Consider the following 23807-nt stretch of genomic DNA (forward strand, 5'->3'; position numbering starts at 1 on the left):
GCGAGAGGCCGGAATTGGAGGAGCGCGGAGATCTGGGAGGGTTGTAGGGGCTGGAGGAGGTTACAGAGATAGGGTGGGGAGGTTCGGGGGGTGGGGGGCGCGAGGGGGCCACGGAAGGATTTGAAGATGGGAATGAGAATTTTGAAACGGACCGGGAGCCGATGTAGGTCAGCGAACACGGGGGAGGTGACGGGTGAAGGGGACTCGGGTGTGAGTTAGGACGCGGGGGGCGGGGGGCAGCTGGATTTCGGAGGAGCGCGCGTTTACGGAGGGTGGAAGCTGAGAGCCCGGTCAGGAAAGCACGGATGGAAGATGGAACCAGGGACGGTCAGAGCAGTCGGCAGCCAGCTGGAGCAAGGAGCCAAGGGAGGGGTGGAAGATTTCTACTAATAGGATCTCTCCCCTTGCCTCAGGCCAGCAATTATTTCTTTTAATCTGGGCTCGAGTAATTACTCAAAGGCCCACGGGAGCTGTTGAGCAAGGTTGCGGCCTAGTTGAGCAGAAAGCCTCAACCTGCTACGCCACGCATCCGAGCGCCCTGGGTAATGAGCTGCGGACCTCTCCCTTGTTAGCCCGGCATCGCGGAACGTAGGCCGACAAAACCCGGCGCCGGTAAAGCGGAGGCGCTCGAATGTCACTGGAGTCGGGGTCGGGAACGCGAACCGGGCCTGCTGCGGCCGGTTTCCCTTGTTTTCAGTTCCCCCTAACCCCCCTGCCAGGTTGCTATGGAAACAGGGCCCTGCGTCGGCGTGTTGGCCTGTTCGACCGACCGCCGTTTCGGAGTTCAGAGAAGGTTCACGAGGTTGATTCCGGAGATGAAGGGGATGTCTTATGAAGAAAGGTTGAGCAGGTTGGGCCTATACTCATTGGAGTTTAGAAGAATGAGAGGGGATCTTATTGAAACATATAAGATTCTGAAGGGGCTCGACAGGGTAGATGCAGAGAGGATGTTTCCCCTCATGGGGGAATCTAGAACTAGGGGGCATAGTTCAGAATAAGGGGGCACCATTTAAATCGGAAATGAGGAATTTCTTCTCTCAGAGGGTCGAGAATCTTTGGAATTCTCTTCCCCAGAGAGCTGTGGAGGCTGGGTCACTGAAGGTGGAGATAGACAGATTGTTGAACGATAAGGGAGTCGAGGGTTACGGGGAGCGGGCAGGGAAGTGGAGTGGAGGCCAAGATCAGATCAGCCATGATCTCATTAAATGGCGGAGCAGGCTCGAGGGGCCGAATGGCCTCCTCCTGTTCCTAATGTAACAGGCTCGAGGGGGCTGAATGGCCTCCTCCTGTTCCTAATGTAACAGGTTCGAGGGGGCTGAATGGCCTCCTCCTGTTCCTAATGCAACAGACTCGAGGGGCTGAACGGCCTCTTCCTGTTCCTAAAGTAACAGGCTCGAGGGGGCTGAATGGCCTCCTCCTGTTCTTAATGGAACAGGCTCGAGGGGGCTGAATGGCCTCCTCCTGTTCCTAATGTAACAGGTTCGAGGGGGCTGAACGGCCTCCTCCTGTTCCTAATGTAACAGGCTCGAGGGGGCTGAACGGCCTCTTCCTGTTCCTAATGTAACAGGCTCGAGGGACTGAATGGCCTCCTCCTGTTCCTAATGTAACAGGCTCGAGGGGGCTGAATGGCCTCCTCCTGTTCCTAATGTAACAGGCTCCAGGGGCTGAATGGCCTCCTCCTGTTCCTAATGTAACAGGTTCGAGGGGGCTGAATGGCCTCCTCCTGTTCCTAATGTAACAGGCTCAAGGGGGCTGAATGGCCTCCTCCTGTTCCTAATGTAACAGGCTCGAGGGGGCTGAATGGCCTCCTCCTGTTCCTAATGTAACAGGCTCGAGGGGACTGAATGGTCTCCTCCTGTTCCTAATGTAACAGGCTCGAGGGGGCAGAAAGGCCTCCTCCTGTTCCTAATGTAACAGGCTCGAGGGGCTGAATGGCCTCCTCCTGTTCCTAATGCAACAGGCTCGAGGGGCTGAACGGCCTCTTCCTGTTCCTAAAGTAACAGGCTTGAGGGGACTGAATGGCCTCCTCCTGTTCCTAATGTAACAGGTTCAAGGGGCTGAATGGCCTCCTCCTGTTCCTAATGTAACAGGCTCGAGGGGGCTGAATGGCCTCCTCCTGTTCTTAATGTAACAGGCTCGAGGGGCTGAATGGCCTTCTCCTGCTCCTATTTCTTATGGTCTTATGTTCCTGCCGTCACAAGGGGATGGTCGTATAGTCGCGTCGCCCCCGGCAGCGTTGGTTGGTTGGCCGCGGGAGATTGGAGTGGGGGGGGGGGGTTCACCTCGAACAGAGCCACGGTTTCCCCGGTTGCCAGGCTCCGAGGGGAGCAACCTTCAACTCCTGGGCGGGTTGTCGGGCGAAGCGAGATGCCCTCAGCAGGCAAGGCCGATTTGAAGACAGCGCAAGTTAAAGGGGGCAGGTGTTGGCCGGCCATTTTATTTTCTGGCCGCCTGCCATCACCTGCCCCCTTGGGGGTGTCGGCCGCGATCGCTCAGCCCCATCACTCCCCTTGAGCGCTGGGCTGCTGCCTCGGCACCCGGTGGACCAGCAGGGTCCCCGGTGCGGGCTGCACTAGGCCTCTCCCCTTTAATCAGAGGCCTGCAACACCGCCTCCTGCTTGGGGCGCTACCGCTGAATTTACGGCGCGGGGCAACGCTAAATTTTTCAGGGCGCTATAAGTAGCGCCACCGAGTTTTTCCCCCCTCCCTAGGTGGGACAGTAAGCTGTGAGGAGAACACAAAGGCGTCGATTTTCCCAAACCTGTCGGGAAGAAGGCGGGACTTCCCCTTTCGGGTTATTGACCCGCCTACATCGACGTCCGGCTAATCCGCGCGATTTTCGCTTGATTGACCTTGTTGAGTCCGCCCAGCGGGCTCAGCAGGCCAATTAAGGGCCACCCGGCAACAGGTGACGTCACAGACTGAAATTTCATCTGTCAAGAGCTTTTGACAGATGAAATATCAGCGTTTCACAGCTGTTTGAAGCTGTCAAACACTGACACTCTGAGTTCTGACATGAGTCCTTCTGCACAGACTCAGTTAGAACTCTCACTGGCACTCAAAGCTGCAGGCTGTCACTTTTGACAGATCGCAGCCGTTCAGCTTTAAGTGCCGGCTGAGTGATGCGCTCCCGACGGCTACAGGAAGAAAGGCTGTTAAGGTAAGTACAGGTAAGTACTTTACACACACCAAACACACTTACCTTTGCACTCATGCATCCCTCATCTCACCGGCACAGAAAGCAGAATGGCCGCGCGCTGTCAAAAGTTGCAGCATTCAGCTTTCTGTTCCGGGGAGATCTCTAAATCACCCTGAGAGGAAGGAATTAAACTGGAGTACAGATTGTCAGTGATTGACAGCTTCAAACAGCTGTCAAATGCTGAAATTTCATCTGTCAAAACCTCTTGACAGATGAAATGTCAATCTGTGACGTCACCTGTTGCCGGGTGGCCCTTAATTGGCCTGCTGAGCCTGCTGGGCGGGCTCAACAAGGTCAATCAAGTCAAAATCGCGTGGGTTGGCTAGAACTCGATGGAGGCGGAACTACAACCCCGAATGTTGTAGTCCCGCCTCCTACCCGCCTCCTCAATGAAAATCCTGCCCAAAGAGTGGGCAGTAAGATGGCAGATGGAGTATAATGTAGGGAAATGTGAGGTTATTCACTTTGGTAGGAAGAATAGAAAAACAGAACATTTTTTAAATGGTGAGAAACTTTCAAGTGTTGGTGTTCAGAGAGATTTGGGTGTCCTCGTGCAAGAAACACAGAAAGCTAGCATGCAGGTACAGCAAGCAATCAGGAAGGCAAGTGGCATGTTGGCCGTTATTGCAAGGGGGTTGGAGTATAAGAGTAAGGAAGTCTTGCTACAATTATACAGGGCCTTGGTGAGACCACACCGGGAGTACTGGGCACAGTTCTGGTCTCCTTATCTAAGGAAGGATATACTTGCCTTGGAGGCGGTGCAACGAAGGTTCACTAGATTGACCCCTGGGATGAGAGGGCTGTCCTATGAGGAGAGATTGTGTAGAATGGGCCGATACTCGCTGGAGTTTAGAAGAATGAGAGGTGATCTCATTGAAACATATAAGGTTCTGAGGGGGGATTGACAGGGTAGATGCTGAGAGGCTGTTTCCCCCTGGCTGGGGAGTCTGGAACCAGGGGTCACAGTCTCAGGATAAGGGGTCGGCCATTTTGGACTGAGATGAGGAGGAATTTCTTCACTCAGAGGGCGGTGAATCTTTGGAATTCTCTGCCCCAGAGGGCTGTGGAGGCTCAGTCATTGAGTAGATTCAAGGCTGAGATCGAGAGATTTTTGGACTCGAGGGGAATCGAGGGATCGGGGCGGGAAAGTGAAGTTGAGGTTGAAGATCAGCCCGTGATCTCATTGAATGGCGGAGCAGGCTCGAGGGGCCGAATGGCCGACTCCTGCTCCTAATTCTTATGGTCTTATGAATGGCTGGGTCCAGTCGGCGTGTTGCTTGCCAGACTCTTGGCCTGTAAAGTGCCCCCCGCCCCCCCCCCGGGAAGCGGTTGGCTGGCCGTCGAAAGCGGGCGGCAAGAGGCCCAGGGCAGGGGGTGGGGGCACGGGGCGCGGGGTTGGGGCAAACGGTCTCCTCGGCACAAGGTAGGTAAGTGAGGGGAGGAGGGGAAACCCGGGGCATCGGTGGGAAGGCCCGGAGGAATGCCCGTGCCTCTGTTGCCCCCGTCTAGCCGCGGCTCAGGCTTCAGGTTACAGACAGCGGACAAGGCCCGGTGACACCATCAGAGCCCAATTTAAAGGGGACTCCCGCCGGATTGGGGTGGCCACCATTGACGCCTCAAATTTAAAAGTTGGCGCGAGGGGAAGAGGTGGGGACGTCTGGACGTTCCGTTGTAACTGCCCCTCCCCCTCCCCTGTCTAGTCATGTAGGGGGGAGTTAACATCTATCCCCCAGTGTCAGCACAGAGCTGTGCTGAATGTCACTCTCTGATGTGTTATAACTGGACACATCCTTACAACAGGGATCTTTCTGTGATGTGGAGAGACTGGAGAAGCTGGGATTGTTCTCCTTAGAGCAGAGAAGGTTAAGGCGAGATTGACCAGAATGGTACCAGGGATGAGGGACTTCAGTGATGTGGAGAGACTGGAGAAGCTGGGATTGTTCTCCTTAGAGCAGAGAAGGTTAAGGGGAGATTGACCAGAATGGTACCAGGGATGAGGGACTTCAGTGATGTGGAGAGACTGGAGAAGCTGGGGTTGTTCTCCTTAGAGCAGAGAAGGTTAAGGGGAGATTGACCAGAATGGTACCAGGGATGAGGGACTTCAGTGATGTGGAGAGACTGGAGAAGCTGGGATTGTTCTCCTTGGAGCAGAGAAGGTTAAGGGGAGATTGACCAGAATGGTACCAGGGATGACGGACTTCAGTGATGTGGATAGACTGGAGAAGCTGGGGTTGTTCTCCTTAGAGCAGAGAAGGTTAAGGGGAGATTGACCAGAATGGGACCAGCGATGAGGGACTTCAGTGATGTGGAGAGACTGGAGAAGCTGGGATTGTTCTCCTTAGTGCAGAGAAGGTTAAGGGGAGATTGACCAGAATGGTACCAGGGATGAGGGACTTCAGTGATGTGGAGAGACTGGAGAAGCTGGGATTGTTCTACTTAGAGCAGAGAAGGTTAAGGGGAGATTGACCAGAATGGTACCAGGGATGAGGGACTTCAGTGATGTGGATAGACTGGAGAAGCTGGGGTTGTTCTCCTTAGAGCAGAGAAGGTTAAGGGGGAGATTGACCAGAATGGTACCAGGGATGAGGGACTTCAGTGATGTGGATAGACTGGAGAAGCTGGGGTTGTTCTCCTTAGAGCAGAGAAGGTTAAGGGGAGATTGACCAGAATGGTACCAGGGATGAGGGACTTCAGTGATGTGGAGAGACTGGAGAAGCTGGGATTGTTCTCCTTAGAGCAGAGAAGGTTAAGGGGAGATTGACCAGAATGGTACCAGGGATGAGGGACTTCAGTGATGTGGAGAGACTGGAGAAGCTGGGGTTGTTCTCCTTAGAGCAGAGAAGGTTAAGGGGAGATTGACCAGAATGGTACCAGCGATGAGGGACTTCAGTGATGTGGAGAGACTGGAGAAGCTGGGGTTGTTCTCCTTAGAGCAGAGAAGGTTAAGGGGAGGTTGACCAGAATGGTACCAGGGATGAGGGACTTCAGTGATGTGGAGAGACTGGAGAAGCTGGGATTGTTCTCCTTAGAACAGAGAAGGTTAAGGGGAGATTGACCAGAATGGTACCAGGGATGAGGGACTTCAGTGATGTGGAGAGACTGGAGAAGCTGGGATTGTTCTCCATAGAGCAGAGAAGGTTAAGGGGAGATTGACCAGAATGGTACCAGGGATGAGGGACTTCAGTGATGTGGAGAGACTGGAGAAGCTGGGGTTGTTCTCCTTAGAGCAGAGAAGGTTAAGGGGAGATTGACCAGAATGGTACCAGGGATGAGGGACTTCAGTGATGTGGAGAGTCTGGAGAAGCTGGGATTGTTCTCCTTAGAGCAGAGAAGGTTAAGGGGAGATTGACCAGAGTGGTACCAGGGATGAGGGACTTCAGTGATGTGGAGAGACTGGAGAAGCTGGGATTGTTCTCCTTAGAGCAGAGAAGGTTAAGGGGAGATTGACCAGAATGGTACCGGGGATGAGGGACTTCAGTGAGGTGGAGAGACTGGAGAAGCTGGGGTTGTTCTCCTTAGAGTAGAGAAGGTTAAGGGGAGATTGACCAGAATGGTACCAGGGATGAGGGACTTCAGTGATGTGGAGAGACTGGAGAAACTGGGATTGTTCTCCTTAGAACAGAGAAGGTTAAGGGGAGATTGACCAGAATGGTACCAGTGATGAGGGGCTTCAGTGATGTGGAGAGACTGGAGAAGCTGGGGTTGTTCTCCTTAGAGCAGAGAAGGTTAAGGGGAGATTGACCAGAATGGTACCAGGGATGAGGGACTTCAGTGATGTGGAGAGACTGGAGAAGCTGGGATTGTTCTCCTTAGAGCAGAGAAGGTTAAGGGGAGATTGACCAGAATGGTACCAGGGATGAGGGACTTCAGTGATGTGGAGAGACTGGAGAAGCTGGGATTGTTCTCCATAGAGCAGAGAAGGTTAAGGGGAGATTGACCAGAATGGTACCAGGGATGAGGGACTTCAGTGATGTGGAGAGACTGGAGAAGCTGGGGTTGTTCTCCTTAGAGCAGAGAAGGTTAAGGGGAGATTGACCAGAATGGTACCAGCGATGAGGGACTTCAGTGATGTGGAGTGACTGGAGAAGCTGGGGTTGTTCTCCTTAGAGCAGAGAAGGTTAAGGGGAGATTGACCAGAATGGTACCAGGGATGAGGGACTTCAGTGATGTGGAGAGACTGGAGAAGCTGGGGTTGTTCTCCTTAGAGCAGAGAAGGTTAAGGGGAGATTGACCAGAATGGTACCAGGGATGAGGGACATCAGTGATGTGGAGAGACTGGAGAAGCTGGGGTTGTTCTCCTTAGAGCAGAGAAGGTTAAGGGGAGATTGACCAGAATGGTACCAGGGATGAGGGACTTCAGTGATGTGGAGAGACTGGAGAAGCTGGGATTGTTCGCCTTAGAGCAGAGAAGGTTAAGGGGAGATTGACCAGAATGGTACCAGGGATGAGGGACTTCAGTGATGTGGAGAGACTGGAGAAGCTGGGATTGTTCTCCTTAGAGCAGAGAAGGTTAAGGGGAGATTGACCAGAATGGTACCAGGGATGAGGGACTTCAGTGATGTGGAGGGACTGGAGAAGCTGGGATTGTTCTCCTTAGAGCAGAGAAGGTTAAGGGGAGATTGACCAGAATGGTACCAGGGATGAGGGACTTCAGTGATGTGGAGAGACTGGAGAAGCTGGGGTTGTTCTCCTTAGAGCAGAGAAGGTTAAGGGGAGATTGACCAGAATGGTACCAGGGATGAGGGACTTCAGTGATGTGGAGCGACTGGAGAAGCTGGGAATGTTCTCCTTAGAGCAGAGAAGGTTAAGGGGAGATTGACCAGAATGGTACCAGGGATGAGGGACTTCAGTGATGTGGAGCGACTGGAGAAGCTGGGATTGTTCTCCTTAGAGCAGAGAAGGTTAAGGGGAGATTGACCAGAATGGTACCAGGGATGAGGGACTTCAGTGATGTGGAGAGACTGGAGAAGCTGGGGTTGTTCTCCTTAGAGCAGAGAAGGTTAAGGGGAGATTGGCCAGAATGGTACCAGGGATGAGGGACTTCAGTGATGTGGAGAGACTGGAGAAGCTGGGGTTGTTCTCCTTAGAGCAGAGAAGGTTAAGGGGAGATTGACCAGAATGGTACCAGGGATGAGGGACTTCAGTGATGTGGAGCGACTGGAGAAGCTGGGATTGTTCTCCTTAGAGCAGAGAAGGTTAAGGGGAGATTGACCAGAATGGTACCAGGGATGAGGGACATCAGTGATGTGGAGAGACTGGAGATGCTGGGGTTGTTCTCCTTAGAGCAGAGAAGGTTAAGGGGAGATTGACCAGAATGGTACCGCAGATGAGGGACTTCAGTGATGTGGAGAGACTGGAGAAGCTGGGATTGTTCTCCTTAGAGCAGAGAAGGTTAAGGGGAGATTGGCCAGAATGGTACCAGGGATGAGGGACTTCAGTGATGTGGATAGACTGGAGAAGCTGGGGTTGTTCTCCTTAGAGCAGAGAAGGTTAAGGGGAGATTGTCCAGAATGGTACCAGGGATGAGGGACTTCAGTGATGTGGAGAGACTGGAGAAGCTGGGATTGTTCTCCTTAGAGCAGAGAAGGTTAAGGGGAGATTGACCAGAATGGTACCAGGGATGAGGAACTTCAGTGATGTGGAGAGACGGGAGAAGCTGGGGTTGTTCTCCTTGGAGCAGAGAAGGTTAAGGGGAGATTGACCAGAATGGTACCAAGGATGAGGGACTGCAGTGATGTGGAGAGACTGGAGAAGCTGGGGTTGTTCTCCTTAGAGCAGAGAAGGTTAAAGGGAGATTGACCAGAATGGTACCAGGGATGAGGGACTTCAGTGATGTGGAGAGACTGGAGAAGCTGGGGTTGTTCTCCTTAGAGCAGAGAAGGTTAAGGGGTGATTTAATAGAGGTGTTCAAAATCATGAGAGGTTTTGATGGAGTAAATCAGGAGAAACTGTTTCCAGTAGCAGGAGGGTCGGTAACCAGAGGACACAGATTGAAGATAATCGGTAAAAGAACCAGAGGGGAGATGAGGAGAATGTTTTTTACGCAGCGAGTTGTTGTGATCTGGAACGCGCTGCCTGAAAGGGCGGTGGGAGCAGATTCAATAGTAACTTTCAAAAGGGGGAATTGGAGAAATACTTGAAGGGGAAAAATGTGCCGGGCTGTGGGGAAAGAGCAGGGGGGAGTGGGACTGATTGGAGAGCTCGTTCAAAGAGCCGGCACAGGCACGATGGGACGAATGGCCTCCTCCTGTGCTGTGTCATTCCCCGGTTTTAATGCGTCTCAGTTGAACGTGTGGGACTCCCTCGGGTTACTCCAGTGTGAATCGCTGCACTTGGTCCCCGGGGATGGGCCCTGTTACTCCCCTCCGTCCCCCGCCAACATCTCCCCCTCTCCGCACGTTCAAAGCCCTCTCCCACCTCCTCCTCCTCCTCCGCCCTCCCACCCCTCTGCAGGCCCAGCACACCGTCTCCAGGTCTGGCCAACCGCCAGGCTCCGAGCTGCCCATCAACAGGGATTTGGCACTTTTAATACGGGAGATTAATGGGGCAGATTTATGAAATATTACACATTGCCAAGCCGCACAGTGACAGAAGGGCACGCTGCCACCAGTTACAGAGCAGGAGGGCCTGACTTAGCAAGGGACGGTGTGTGTGCGTGTGTGTCTTAGCAAGGGACGGTGTGTGTGTGTGTGTGTGTCTTAGCAAGGGACGGTGTGTGTGTGTGTGTGTGTGCGTCTGTATATATAGAATCATGGAATCTCACAGCACAGAAAGAGGCCGTTCGGCCCATCGTAGCTGTGCTGGCTCTTTGAACGAGCTCTGCAACTCCACTTCCCCCTCCGCCCCGCCCGATCCCCATATCCCTCGATTCCCCGAGAGTCCAAAAATCTCCCGATCTCAGCCTTGAATATACTCAACGACTGAGCCTCCACAGCCCCCTGGGGCAGAGAATTCCAAAGATTCACTGCCCTCTGAGTGAAGAAATTTCTCCTCATCTCAGTCCTAAATGGCCGACTCCTTATCCCGAGACTGTGACCCCCTGGTTCTAGATTCCCCAGCCGGGGGAAACATCCTCCATGCATCTACCCTGTCAATCCCCCACAGAATCTTATAGATTTCAGTGAGATCACCTCTTATTACTTACTCTATCAAAGTTATTCTCCTTAGAGCAGAGAAGGTTAAGGGGAGATTGACCAGAATGGTACCAGGGATGAGGGACTTCAGTGATGTGGAGAGACTGGAGAAGCTGGGATTGTTCTCCTTAGAGCAGAGAGGGTTAATGGGAGATTGACCAGAATGGTACCAGGGATGAGGGACTTCAGTTACGTGGTGAGACTGGAGAAGCTGGGGTTGTTCTCCTTGGAGCAGAGAAGGTTATGGGGAATAATCCCAGCTTCTCCAGTCTCCCCACATCACTGAAGTCCCTCATCCCTGGTACCATTCTGGTCAATCTCCCCTTAACCTTCTCTGCTCTAAGGAGAACAATCCCAGCTTCTCCAGTCTATCCACATTACTGAAGTCCCTCATCCCTGGTACCATTCTGGTCAATCTCCCCTTAACCCTCTCTGCTCTAAGGAGAACAATCCCAGCTTCTCCAGTCTCTCCACATCACTGAAGTACCTCATCCCTGGTACCATTCTGGTCAATCTCCCCTTAACCTTCTCTGCTCCAAGGAGAACAATCCCAGCTTCTCCAGTCTCTCCACATCACTGAAGTCCCTCATCCCTGGTACCATTCTGGTCAATCTCCCCTTAACCTTCTCTGCTCTAAAGAGAACAATCCCAGCTTCTCCAGTCTCTCCACATCACTGAAGCCCCTCATCCCTGGTACCACTCTGGTCAATCTCCTCTGTGCGTATGTCCATCGGCTATGGCCCCGGTCGAGCGTCCCCTTGACACTCACTGCTTGACGAGGCCACCGGGATGAGGAGCCTGGAGGCAACTCTTTGGATCCCAAAGAGCTTTTATGGGGTGGGGGAGGGAGTGTAGTGGGAGGGGGGAATTGTTGGTTGGGAAGGGTGAGATACTGGTGTTGGGTTATAGATGTTCTGTTAAGTCGTGTCTTCCTCCCGCAGGAAGTGCCGGGACCTCAGTCATGTTCAACGAGAATGGGGACGCTCCGGGACGGTACCACATATTCCAGTACCACCACACCAACACCAGCTCCCCTGGATACAGAGTCATCGGTCAGTGGACGGACCAGCTACGGATGAACGTGAGCACCAACATCGCTTGGCCTCAGCCGCTCTCCTTCTCTCGCCTCCTCTCTCTCTGAGTCAGGGGGTCATGGTTTCGAGCTCCCACTCCAGAGACTCAAGCCCTGTAATCCAGGCCCGACACTCCCCCGGTGCCAGTACTGAGGGAGCGCCGCACTGTCGGAGGGGCGGTACTGAGGGTGCGCTGCACTGTGGAGGGGCGGTATTGAGGGAGCGCCGCACTGTCGGAGGGGCAGTGCTGAGGGAGCGTCGCACTGTCGGAGGGGTGGTACTGAGGGAGCGCCACACTGTCGGAGGGGTGGTACTGAGGGAGCGGCGCACTGTCGGAGGGGCACTACTGAGGGAGCGCCGCACTGTCGGAGGGGCGGTACCGAGGGTGCGCCACACTATCGGAGGGGCGGTACTGAGGGAGCGCCGCACTGTCGGAGGGGCAGTACTGAGGGAGCGCCGCACTGTCGGAGGGGCAGTACTGAGGGAGCACAGTACACTGAAGAGCAGGGGGGAGTTCTCCAGGGTGTCCTGGGGCCCAATATTTATCCTTTAACCAACATCACTATAACAGATGATCTGGTCATTTATCACATTGCTGTTTGTGGGATCGTCCTTTGCGCAAACTGGCGGCCATTTATCCTGCACTACAACAGTGACCAAAGTACTTCATTAGCCGCCAGGCTTCCTTCTTTCCAACTTTATTCTTTCCTTCCTTCCTTCCTTCCTTCTATTCTTCCACAGGAGCCTCCTCACCAGCACCGGGGCAAGCAATCCTATCTGGCTGGGGCAGACATAGAACAGGACTCCTCCCCCCATAGGCTACACACAGTGTGCGGCCCCCTCCTCATTCAGCTTGACCAGCCCAAGCCCGAGCTGCCGGACTTGGAGAAGCCCAGACAGTTCACCATTGAACCTATCTTCGGACCGCATGTCCGCTCCATCACTAACACCGCCTATTTCCACCTCCGTAACATCGCCCCTCTCCACCCTTGCCTCAGCTCATCCGCTGCTGAAACCCTTATCCCTGCCTTAGTCACCTCTACATTCGACTATTCCAACGCACTCCTGTCCGGCCTCCAACCTTCCACCCTTCAGCTCATCCAAAACTCTGCTGCCCTGTGTCCTAACTCGCACCGAGTCCTGTTCACCCATCACCCCCTGTGCTCGCTGACCTACATTGCCTCCCGGTCTGGCAACGCCTCGATTTTAAAATGATCATCCTCGTGTTCAAATCCCTCCATGGCGTCCTCACCTATCTCTGTAACCTCCTCTAGCCCCTACAGCCTCCCGAGATCTGTGCGCTCCTCCAATCCTGGCCTATTGAGCATTCCCCCGATTTCCATCACTCCGCCATTGGCGACCGCGCCAGGGCCTCCTAGCTCTGGAATTCCCTCCCTGAACCTCTCCGCCTCTCTCTCTCTCCTCCTTTAAGACCCTCCTTAGAACCGACCTCATTGACCAAGCCTTTGGGTCACCGGTCCCTACTATCTCCTTATGTGGCTCGGTGTCAAATTTTGACCTCACACCTCTCTTAAGTTTTTCTACGCTCAAAGCCTAATATCGGTTCGAACTGTTGGAACTAGGAACCCATTTGGGGTCAGCGACTCTCAGCTCTTGAGATCCCTTCAGCTCTTAGCGTGAGGACAGAAATGTAAAATTAGGCGGAAAGGGACACAAAATCGCATCTCCCGTCACCCTTCCTGAAAGTTTTACCGGGGGGCGGGGGCAATGATTGGCATTTTGAACTATGCGAGGCAGAAGTGGCAGCCATTTTGTGCTCAGCAAGATCCCACCAACATAAGAGGAGGAGGAGACGCAGTCCCAGTTAATCTGTGGCCACGGGACAACGGCCGTGAGAGGGGGGAGGAGAACTCCCCCCTCCTGTTCATCTCCCAGTCGTGTCAGTGAAGGAGTTAACCGATTAATTTTTGTGGATTTTAGCCACACATCTGTTGATGTGCTCATTACTGCTGCTGCCCGGCCTAGCCTGGCCCTGTCGCATGCGGAGCCTGCCTGAATTTAAAACTGGGCATTTAATACAAAATCGGGATTTAGCGAGCACTGATTTAATAGAAGGGGGATTTAGCAGGCAATAATTTTAGAGTAAATCTCTTCCCCACCTCCCAAACTAATCAGAGGTGCTGAAATAATTTACTGAAGTGGGATTTTAACAGACAATTAGATTGATGTTCAAAACAGCTTTGAAGGGCTGATCATCTGGCATTTGTTTTCAAGCTTTATGTTCATCTCCCAGGCTAAGAGGAGGCAGTGACTGATGGGGACAGTGTAGAGGGAGCTTTACTCTGTATCTAACCCGTGCTGTACCTGCCCTGGGAGTGTTTGATGGGACAGTGTAGAGGGAGATTTACTCTGTATCTAACCCGTGCTGTACCTGTCCTGGGAGTGTTTGATGGGACAGTGTAGAGGGAGCTTTACTCTGTATCTAACCCGTGCTGTACCTGTCCTGGGAGTGTTTGATGGGACAGTGTAGAGGGAGCTTTACTCTGTATCTAACCCGTGCTGTACCTGCCCTGGGATTGTTTGATGGGACAGTGTAGAGGGAGCTTTACTCTGTATCTAACCCGTGCTGTACCTGCCCCGGGAGTGTTTGATGGGACAGTGTAGAGGGAGCTTTACTCTGTATCCTACCCGTGCTGCACCTGTCCTGGGAGTGTTTGATGGGGACAGTGTAGAGGGAGCTTTACTCTGTATCCTACCCGTGCTGCACCTGTCCTGGGAGTGTTTGATGGAGACAGTGTAGAGGGAGCTTTACTCTGTATCTAACCCACGCTGTACCTGCCCTGGGAGTGTTTGATGGGACAGTGTAGAGGGAGCTTTACTCTGTATCCTACCCATGCTGCACCTGTCCTGGGAGTGTTTGATGGGACAGTGTAGAGGGAGCTTTACTCTGTTTCTAACCTGTGCTGTACCTGCCCTGGGAGTGTTTGATGGGACAATGTAGAGGGTGCTTTACTCTGTATCCTACCCGTGCTGTACCTGCCCTGGGAGTGTTTGATGGGGACAGTGTTGAGGGAGCTTTACTCTGTATCTAACCCGTGCTGTACCTGCCCTGGGAGTGTTTGATGGGACAGTGTAGAGGGAGCTTTACTCTGTATCTAACCCGTGCTGTACCTGCCCTGGGTGTGTTTGATGGGACAGTGTAGAGGGAGCTTTACTCTGTATCTAACACGTGCTGTACTGGCCCTGGCAGTGTTTGATGGGACAGTGTAGAGGGAGCTTTACTCTGTATCTAACCCGTGCTGTACCTGCCCTGGGAGTGTTTGATGGGACAGTGTAGAGGGAGCTTTACTCTCTATCTAACCCCATGCTGTACCTGCCCTGGGAGTGTTTGATGGGGACAGTGTAGAGGGAGCTTTACTCTGTATCTAACCCGTGCTGTACCTGCCCTGGGAGTGTTTGATGGGGACAGTGTAGGGGGAGCTTTACTCTGTATCTAACGCCGTGCTTATTATGGTCTGTTTCAGATGGAAGAGATGCAGTGGGGCGGAGGAGGCACGGACGTCCCGCCCTCGGTTTGTAGCTTCCCCTGCCAGCCCGGCGAGCGGAAGAAGATGGTGAAGGGCGTACCCTGCTGCTGGCACTGCGAGCTCTGCGACGGCTACCGCTACCAGCTGAGCGAGTTCGAGTGCCAGCTGTGCCCGCTGGACATGCGGCCCAGCCTGAACCGGACAGGCTGCCGGCCCACGCCGGTGGTCAAGCTGGAGTGGCACTCGGCCTGGGCGGTGCTGCCCCTCATCCTGGCCGTGGCGGGCATCCTGGCCACCACCTTCACCATGCTGACCTTCATCCGGCACAACGACTCGCCCATCGTGCGGGCCTCGGGCCGCGAGCTGAGCTACGTGCTGCTGGCCGGGATCTTCCTCATCTACGCCATCACCTTCCTGATGATCGCCGAGCCTGGCGCCGCGGTCTGCGCCCTGCGCCGGCTGCTGCTGGGCCTGGGCATGAGCATCGCCTACTCGGCCCTCTTGACCAAGACCAACCGCATCTACCGCATCTTCGAGCAGGGCAAGCTCTCGGTCACCCCGCCCCGCTTCATCAGCCCCAGCTCCCAGTTGGTCATCACCTTCGTCCTCATATCCCTCCAGCCGCTGGGGGTCTTCGTCTGGCTGGGGGTGCAGCCCCCGCACGCCACGGTGGACTACGAGGAGCAGCGCGCCCCCGACCCCCAGTTGGCCCTGGGGCTCCTCAAGTGCGACATGTCCGACCTCTCCATCATCTGCTGCCTCAGCTACAGCATCCTGCTGATGGTCACCTGCACGGTCTACGCTATCAAGAGCCGCGGCGTGCCCGAGACCTTCAACGAGGCCAAGCCCATCGGCTTCACCATGTACACCACCTGCATCATCTGGCTGGCCTTTGTCCCCATCTTCTTCGGCACCGCGCAGTCGGCGGAGAAGGTAACTACCTCAGTCCGCACACCCGGGGGCAGAAGGACTTAAGGATTAGGAACAGGAGGAGGCCGTTCAGCCCCCTCGAGCCTGTTACATTAGGAACAGGAGGAGGCCATTCAGCCCCCTCGAGCCTGTTACATTAGGATCAGGAGGAGGCCGTTCAGTCCCTCGAGCCTGTTAGATTAGGAACAGGAGGAGGCCATTCAGCCCCCTCGAGCCTGTTACATTAGGAACAGGAGGAGGCCATTCAGCCCCTCGAGCCTGTTACATTAGGAACAGGAGGAGGCCGTTCAGCCCCCTCGAGACTGTTACATTAGGAACAGGAGGAGGCCATTCAGCCCCCTCGAGCCTGTTACATTAGGAACAGGAGGAGGCCATTCAGCCGCTCGAGCCTGTTCCGCCATTCAATAAGATCATGGCTGATCTGAGACCTAACTCCATCTACCCGCCTTTGCCCCGTATCCCTTAATACAGAATTTGGTTAACAAAATCTATCAATCTCCGATTTAAAATTAACAATTGACCCCCAGCATCAATTGCCGTTTGCGGAAGAGAGTTCCAAACTTCTACCGCCCTTTGTGTGTCGAAGTGTTTCCTAACTTCACTCCTGAAAGGTCTGGCTCTAATTTTTAGACTCTGCCCCCGAGTCCGAGACTCCCCAACCAGCGGAAATAGTTTCTCTCTCTCTACCCTATCAGTTCCCCTTAATATCCTGAAAACTTCGATCAGATCGCCCCTTAACCTTCTAAACTCCAGGGAATACAACCCTAGTTTGTGTAATCTCTCCTCGTAACTTAACCCCTGGAGTCCGGGTATCATTCTGGTAAACCTACGCTGCACTCCCTCCAAGGCCAATATATCCTTCCTAAGGTGTGGGGCCCAGAACTGCTCCCAGTGCTCCAGGTGTGGTCTAACCAGGGCTTTGTACAGCTGCAGTATAACTTCGATCCCCTTGTATTCTAGTCCTCTAGATATAAAGGCCAGCATTCCATTAGCCTTTTTGATTATTGTCTGTACCTGTTCATGACATTTTAATGATCTGTGTACCTGGATCCCCCCAAGTGCACGGTGGCATAGTGGTTAGCACTGTTGCCTCACAGCGCCAGAGACCCGGGTTCGAATCCGGCCTCAGGTGACTGTCTGTGTGGAGTTTGCACATTCTCCCCGTGTTTGTGTGGGTTTCCTCCGGGTGCTCCGGTTTCCTCCCACAGTCCAAAGATGTGTGGGTTAGGATGATTGGCTATGATAAATTGACCCTTCGTGTTAGGGGGATTAAATACGTGGGGTTGCGGGGATAGGGTGGGATATGTAGGGGTTACGGGGATTGGGTGGGATATGTGTCGGTGCAGGCTCGATGGGCTGAAATGGCCTCTATCTGCACTGCGGGGTTTCTGTGATTTCTGTGAAGTCTCTTTGGACCGCCACTGTTTGTAGCTTTTCACCATTTAGGAAGTATCCTGCTCTATCATTTCTAGGTCCAAAGTGGATGACCTCACATTTGCCTACATTGAATTCCATTTGCCACAGTTTTGCCCATTCGCTTAATCTGTCGCTATCCCTTTGTAATTTTATGCTTTCACCAACAATGCCACCTATCTTTGTATCATCGCCAAATTTGGATGCATGACTTTCTATGCCGTCATCCAAGTCGTTAATTTGCTCCCCTGTGTCCCAGGGGTTCGAATCGCAACGGGACGGGAATTAATTCTGGCGTTCCCACCTTGACGGTGAGATATTGTGGTCACTGTAACTGGGCCAACACAGTGTTGATTGGGCGGGATGAGCAGCAGCCAGTATCCAGTGTTGTGCGGTACGATTGGCCGAGAGATCAGTCCCATCCCGTAGAGCAGTCACGCACGCCATGCCACTGTGGATTCAGGAGCCCTCCTCCCAGACACCACATAGAAACATAGAAGATAGGAGCAGGAGTAGACCATTCGGCCCCTCGAGCCTGCTCCGCCATTCAATGAGATCATGGCTGATCATCCAAATTCAGTACCCTGTCCCTGCTTTCTCCCCATATCCCTTGATCCCTTCAGCCTTAAGAAATATATCTAACTCCTTCTTGAATATATTTAATGAATTGGCCTCTACTGCCTTCTGTGGTAGAGAATTCCACAGGTTCACCACTCTCTGGGTGAAGAAATTCCTCCTCATCTCTGTCCTAAATGGCTTACCCCTTATCCTTAGACTGTGACCCCTGGTTCTGGACTCCCCGACCATCGGGAACATCCTTCCTGCATCTAGTCTGTCTAGTCCTGTTAGAATTTTATAAGTTTCAATGAGATCCCCTCTCATTCTTCTAAACTCCAGCGAATACAAGCCCAATCGACCCAATCTCTCCTCATAAGTCATTCCTGCCATCCCAGGTATCAGTCTGGTGAATCTTCACTGCACTCCCTCCATGGCAAGAACATCCTTCCTCAGATAAGGCGACCAAAACTGCACACAATACGCAAGGTGTGGTCTCACCAAGGCCCTGTACAACTGCAGCAAGACATCCTTGTTCCTGTACTATCCCACCCCCCCGGCCCTCCTCTCCGAGTGTTGGGAAGAAACTGGCCCCCGACCAACCCCACCCCCTTCACAAAAAAAAACATCCAGGTCCCCCCCACACATTGCCTCCGGGCTTCTTAAGGTTAACCTGTGACTGGATTGCAAGGCCACGGCCCACAGTGCAGTCTCCAGCCTCACGCCATTAAGGCAAAGGTTCAGCAGTGGGCTGGTGCGACTTTGTAAACCGGGACCCTGCCTTCTAATTGGTGTTTGTTTCGCGTCGCGCGTGGAGGGGGAAAAATTCGGTTGGTTAGCACCTCCCGGTAGCTCCTCCGGGGGACGCTAGGAACTTAGCGCCCGGGCGCGGCGATTTTAGCGCCGCTCGCGAAATTGACCCGTTGTGTTTGTAACGGCGCTAAACACCGCTGCCACGATCTCCTGCGCCCGCAGATCGTGACGTCAGTCGAGCGTGCAATGGCCCACTAGCCCCCCGGACCGGATATTGAGTCGCGCTCCCCTGCCTTAGCGCCTGCTGCTAGCAATGACAGGTAGAGGGGAATGTTTTCAAGTCGGGCAAGGGGCTGGGGGAGCGCTGTTTAGAGGTGGGCGCTTCCTGCCTTTTTTCGTCGGCAGAATTTTTGGTTTTAACGCTGTCCAAAGGAGGTGTGGGCCCTCGGCACCACTTTGGAGGTTCCTCAGCACCGGGCTCTTTCCCTGGGCCTATCCATTGGTGCTTCCAACACAATTGCTTGTGAGGTCTCTCCAGGCCGAGATTCGAGGTGGCAATAAGCAGGGTGTGGCTGGCCAGCAAGATGGCCCCTCCCCTTTAAGAACTGGACGGCGCCGGTCTGTCTGGCTTCCATGGTAACGCACATTGCCTGAGCTTCGGGAGCGCTCTGAGGTAGCGCCTCGCTCCCTGACGTTAGCGCCTGACTTAGCGCTCAAATCACCTCCAGGGGGCGATAGAGGCGAATTTTGCGGTCGGAGGCGATAGTTAGCGCCGGGCGCTAAACTTTGCGCCCGGCCGATATTAGCGCCCCAAACGGGGCGATACCCAATTTTTCCCCCCCCCGGAGTGTCTCACTAGCACCTCCGCCGACTCATCCTCAAAGCTGTCCCATCTTCCCCTCCTCATTCCATCGCCATCTTCCTCCTCATCCTCTCCTGGTTTTCCTCCTCCGGTTCTTCCTCCCTCCTCCGCCGTCTCCCGCTCACATTTCTCCGAAGGTTCCTCCTCCTGCTGTGCTCTGTGCCGCCCGCCGCCCCATTAATCTTTCCCGTCCTTCCTCCTCGTGCTCCTCCTCATTCCATTTCCAGGCATCGGCCCACAACAGCTGTCGTCTCCAGCGAGCGGTTAATTCGAAGAACGCCCCGCGGCCCGTCGCCGAGGCGGTATCAAAGGAATGGCACCGGAATCACATAAGCAGATATTAAGAGAGCGGGGTCAAAGAGGGAGGATTCAAGGAGCGTCTTAAAGAAGGAGATAGAGAGAGGCGGAGAGGTTTAGGAAGGGAATTTTAGAGCTGGGGGGCCCTGGCGCGGTCGCCAGTTGCGGAGTGATGGGCGAGGGGCCGGAATCGGAGGCAAAAGCAAAATACCGCCGATGCTGGGAATCTGAAATAGAAACAGAACATGCTGGAAACACTGTCAGGCAGCGTCTGTGGAGAGAGAAACAGAGTCAATGTTTCAGGTCGATGAACCTTCGTCAGAACCGGGAAAAAAGTCAGAGAGGCGACAGGTTTTCAAGCAAGTGCAGGGGGCTGGGAAAAAGGGGAGGAAAGAACAAAAGGGAAGGTCTGTGATAGGGTGGAGGGCAGGAGAGATTAAAAGACGAAAGACGGGTCTAGAGGAGGTGTAAATGGGAAAGGCAGAAACATCGACAGCTGCTGTCCGAAAAAAATGGGAGCGGTGAGATGCAACGCCTGCCCTTTTACCTCCTCCCTTCCCACTGTCCAGGGCCCCAAACACCCCTTCCAGGTGAAACAGCAATTTACTTGTACTTCTTGCAATCTAGTATACTGTATTCGCTGCTCACGATGCGGTCTCCTCTACATTGGGGAGACCAAACGCAGATTGGGCGACCGCTTTGTGGAACACCTCCATTCAGTCCGTAAGGGTGACCCCCGAGCTTCCGGTCGCCTGTCACCTTAATTCTCCGCTCCACTCCCACTCTGACCTCTCCGTCCGCGGCCTCTTGCATTGTTCCACGGAAGCTCAACGTAAGCTCGAGGAACAGCACCTCATCTTCCGATTAGGCACTTTACAGCCTTCCGGACTCAACATCGAGTTCAACAATTTCAGACCGTAACCTCGGCCCCCATTTTTTCTTTGCAATGACCTCCCTCCTCCCCAGCTGCCAGAAGCCTGTTCTTGGTGTCAGCGGGTGACCCCCTCCCCCAGGCTGCCCCATCTTCATTACCGACACCCTCCCATGGGCTGGCTGCCCCTGTCCGGGTCAGCGGCAGTCAGCCACCAACAGAGACTCCCGCACACGAGGCTGTCTGTCGGGAGCGAGTGTCAGTACTCTGGAATGTAATGGGCAGAGCGAGAGAGAGAGAGACAGAGAGAGAGAAACAGAGAGAGAGAGAGACAGGGAGAGAGAGAGACAGAGAGAGACAGAGAGAGAGAGACAGAGAGAGAGACAGAGAGAGAGAGACAGAGAGAGAGAGACAGAGAGAGAGAGAGAGAGACAGTAGTGAGAGAGAGAGAGAGAGAGAGAGAGAGGGAGTGAGAGAGAGAGAGTGAGAACAGAGAGAGAGAGACAGAGAGAGAGTGAGAGAGACAGAGTGAGAGAGACAGAGTGACAGAGACAGAGAGAGAGACAGAGAGAGACAGAGAGAGAGAGAGAGAGAGAGAGAGAGAGAGAGAGGTACACCAGGTACAGACTAAGCGACCACCAACTGGAAATTGAAAAAGGCAGATACAAGAAATCCTGGCAGCCTAGAGAGAATAGAATATGCGATCAATGTCTGGCCGGCGAGGTTGAAACAGAAATGCATTTCCTCCTAAAATGCGAAAAATTCAACACATCAAGAAACATATTATTCAACAAGCTAAGCCAAACAACCCCAGATTTCAAGGAATTGGATGACCTGTCAAAATTGAGATTAGTCCTGGGAGAAGGAGACAGACCATACCTTGGGGCCAAATATGTAACAACATGTCACAACCTGAGGACTGTTTAAAATTAAGACTGTTTAAAATTAATATTGAACGTACCAAATGAAGTACAAAGACTGTTTAAAATTAATATTGTTTAAAAGTAATATTGTATGTACCCAACAAATGTCAAATCGATTGACACCTACAGAATGTTGGAAAACTGTACCTTTTTGCTATGTAAGCTTTGGCAATATGGTTCTCTGTAAACTTTCATGCCAATAAAGCATTTGAATTGGAATTGGAATTGGAGAGACAGAGAGAGAGAGACAGAGAGAGAGAGAGAGAGACAGAGAGAGATAGTGAGAGAGAGAGAGAGAGAGAGGGAGTGAGAGAGAGAGAGTGAGAACAGAGAGAGAGAGACAGAGAGACAGAGAGAGAGAGAGTGAGAGTCAGAGTGACAGAGACAGAGAGAGAGACAGAGAGAGAGACAGAGAGACAGAGAGATAGAGAGAGTGAGAGAGAGAGAGTGAGACAGAGAGAGAGAGAGAGACAGACAGAGAGAGAGACAGAGAGAGAGAGAGACAGAGAGAGAGAGACAGAGAGAGAGTGAGACAGAGAGACAGAGAGAGAGAGACAGAGAGAGACAGAGAGACAGAGACAAAGAGAGACAGAGAGAGACAGAGAGAGACAGAGAGAGAGAGATAGAGGGAGAGACACAGAGAGAGAGAGAGAGAGACAGCGAGAGAGAGAGACAGCGAGAGAGAGAGAGAGTGAGAGAGACGGAGAGAGAGACAGAGAGAGAGAGACAGAGAGAGAGAGACGGAGAGAGAGACGGAGAGGGAGAGACAGAGAGAGAGAGAGACAGAGAAAGAGACAGAGAGAGACAAAGAGAGACAGAGAGAGAGACAGAGAGAGAGACAGAGGGAGAGAGAGCGACAGTGAGACAGAGAGAGTGAGAGACAGAGAGGGAGACAGAGAGAGAGAGACAAAGAGAGAGACAGAGAGAGACAGAGAGAGAGACGGAGAGAGAGACAGAGAGAGAGAGAGAGAGCCAGAGAGAGAGACAGAGAGAGAGACAGACAGAGACAAAGAGAGACAGAGAGAGAGACAGAGAGAGAGAGACAGACAGAGAGAGAGAGAGACAGACAGACAGAGAGACAGAGGGAGAGAGAGTGACAGAGAGAGAGAGAGAGACAGAGACAGACAGAGACAGAGAGAGACTGAGAGAGAGACAGAGAGAGAGACAGAGAGAGAGAGAGAGACAGAGAGAGAGACAGAGAGAGAGAGACAGAGAGAGAGAGACAGAGAGAGAGACAGAGAGAGAGAGACAGAGAGAGAGAGAGAGAGGGAGAGAGTAAGAGAGACAGAGCGAGAGACAGAGAGAGACAGACAGAGAGAGAGAGAGACAGAGCGACAGAGAGAGGGGGATTGAGGGGTTAATTTTAATGTTGGCCGATGGTGTTGAATTGCCCGCGATTCTCGGCCTGGTTTTAATCCACTCACTGTGTGTATTTGTGTGTTTTTGTGTGTGTGTGTTGCAGATGTACATCCAGACGACCACACTGACGGTGTCCATGAGCCTGAGTGCCTCGGTGTGCCTTGGGATGCTGTACGTCCCCAAGGTCTACATCATCACCTTCCACCCCGAGCAGAACGTGCAGCGCCGCAAGCGCAGCTTCAAGGGGGCGACGGCGGCGGCCAGCTTCGCCTCGCAGCTCTCGCAGTGCTCGCACAACGGCGACACACACAAGGACGAGAGGGCGGGAAACTAAGGACGGGCGGCGTGGGAGGAGGAGGTGGGGACCTCGGGCCGGAGCGCTCGCCGGCCAGGAGGAGGGGGGGTGGGGACTTCCACTGCGGAGCGACCCCTGCCCTCCCCGAGCCCCCACCCCCCTCCCGGCACGCCTTGCGGTCGCCCCTTGACCTCCTCGGCTCACCCCCGACCCTCCCCAGGCCTGATTTTCCACGTAACTGAAGTCCCTCATCCCTGGTACCATTCTGGTCAATCTCCCCTTAACCTTCTCTGCTCCAAGGAGAACAAACCCAGCTTCTCCAGTCTCTCCACATCACTGAAGTCCCTCATCCCTGGTACCATTCTGGTCAATCTCCCCTTAACCTTCTCTGCTCCAAGGAGAACAATCCCAGCTTCTCCAGTCTCTCCACATCACTGAAGTCCCTCATCCCTGGTACCATTCTGGTCAATCTCCCCATAACCTTCTCTGCTCTAAGGAGAACAACCCCAGCTTCTCCAGTCTCTCCACATCACTGAAGTCCCTCATCCCTGGTACCATTCTGGTCAATCTCCCCTTAACCTTCTCTGCTCTAAGGAGAACAACCCCAGCTTCTCCAGTCTCTCCACGTCACTGAAGTCCCTCATCCCCGGTACCAT

At 53.5% G+C, this 23807-nt stretch overlaps 1 protein-coding gene across 1 annotated transcript in view; it reads left to right on the plus strand.

Moving 5' to 3' along the window:
* Positions 1-23190, plus strand: part of LOC147086840 (metabotropic glutamate receptor 6-like) — a 57770-nt gene extending 34580 nt beyond the window's left edge. The window contains exons 7-9 of the mRNA XM_085978336.1: positions 11274-11413; positions 14891-15826; positions 22960-23190. Of these exons, the coding sequence (XP_085834462.1) occupies positions 11274-11413; positions 14891-15826; positions 22960-23190 (1307 nt within the window). The remainder of the gene's footprint in view (positions 1-11273; positions 11414-14890; positions 15827-22959) is intronic.
* The last annotated feature ends 617 nt before the right edge of the window (positions 23191-23807 follow it).

The sequence above is a fragment of the Somniosus microcephalus genome, unplaced genomic scaffold (assembly GCF_052327205.1).
Source record: "Somniosus microcephalus isolate GS21.2 unplaced genomic scaffold, FLI_Smic_1.0 unresolved_chr7, whole genome shotgun sequence".
In the NCBI taxonomy this organism is placed as follows: Eukaryota; Metazoa; Chordata; class Chondrichthyes; order Squaliformes; family Somniosidae; genus Somniosus; species Somniosus microcephalus.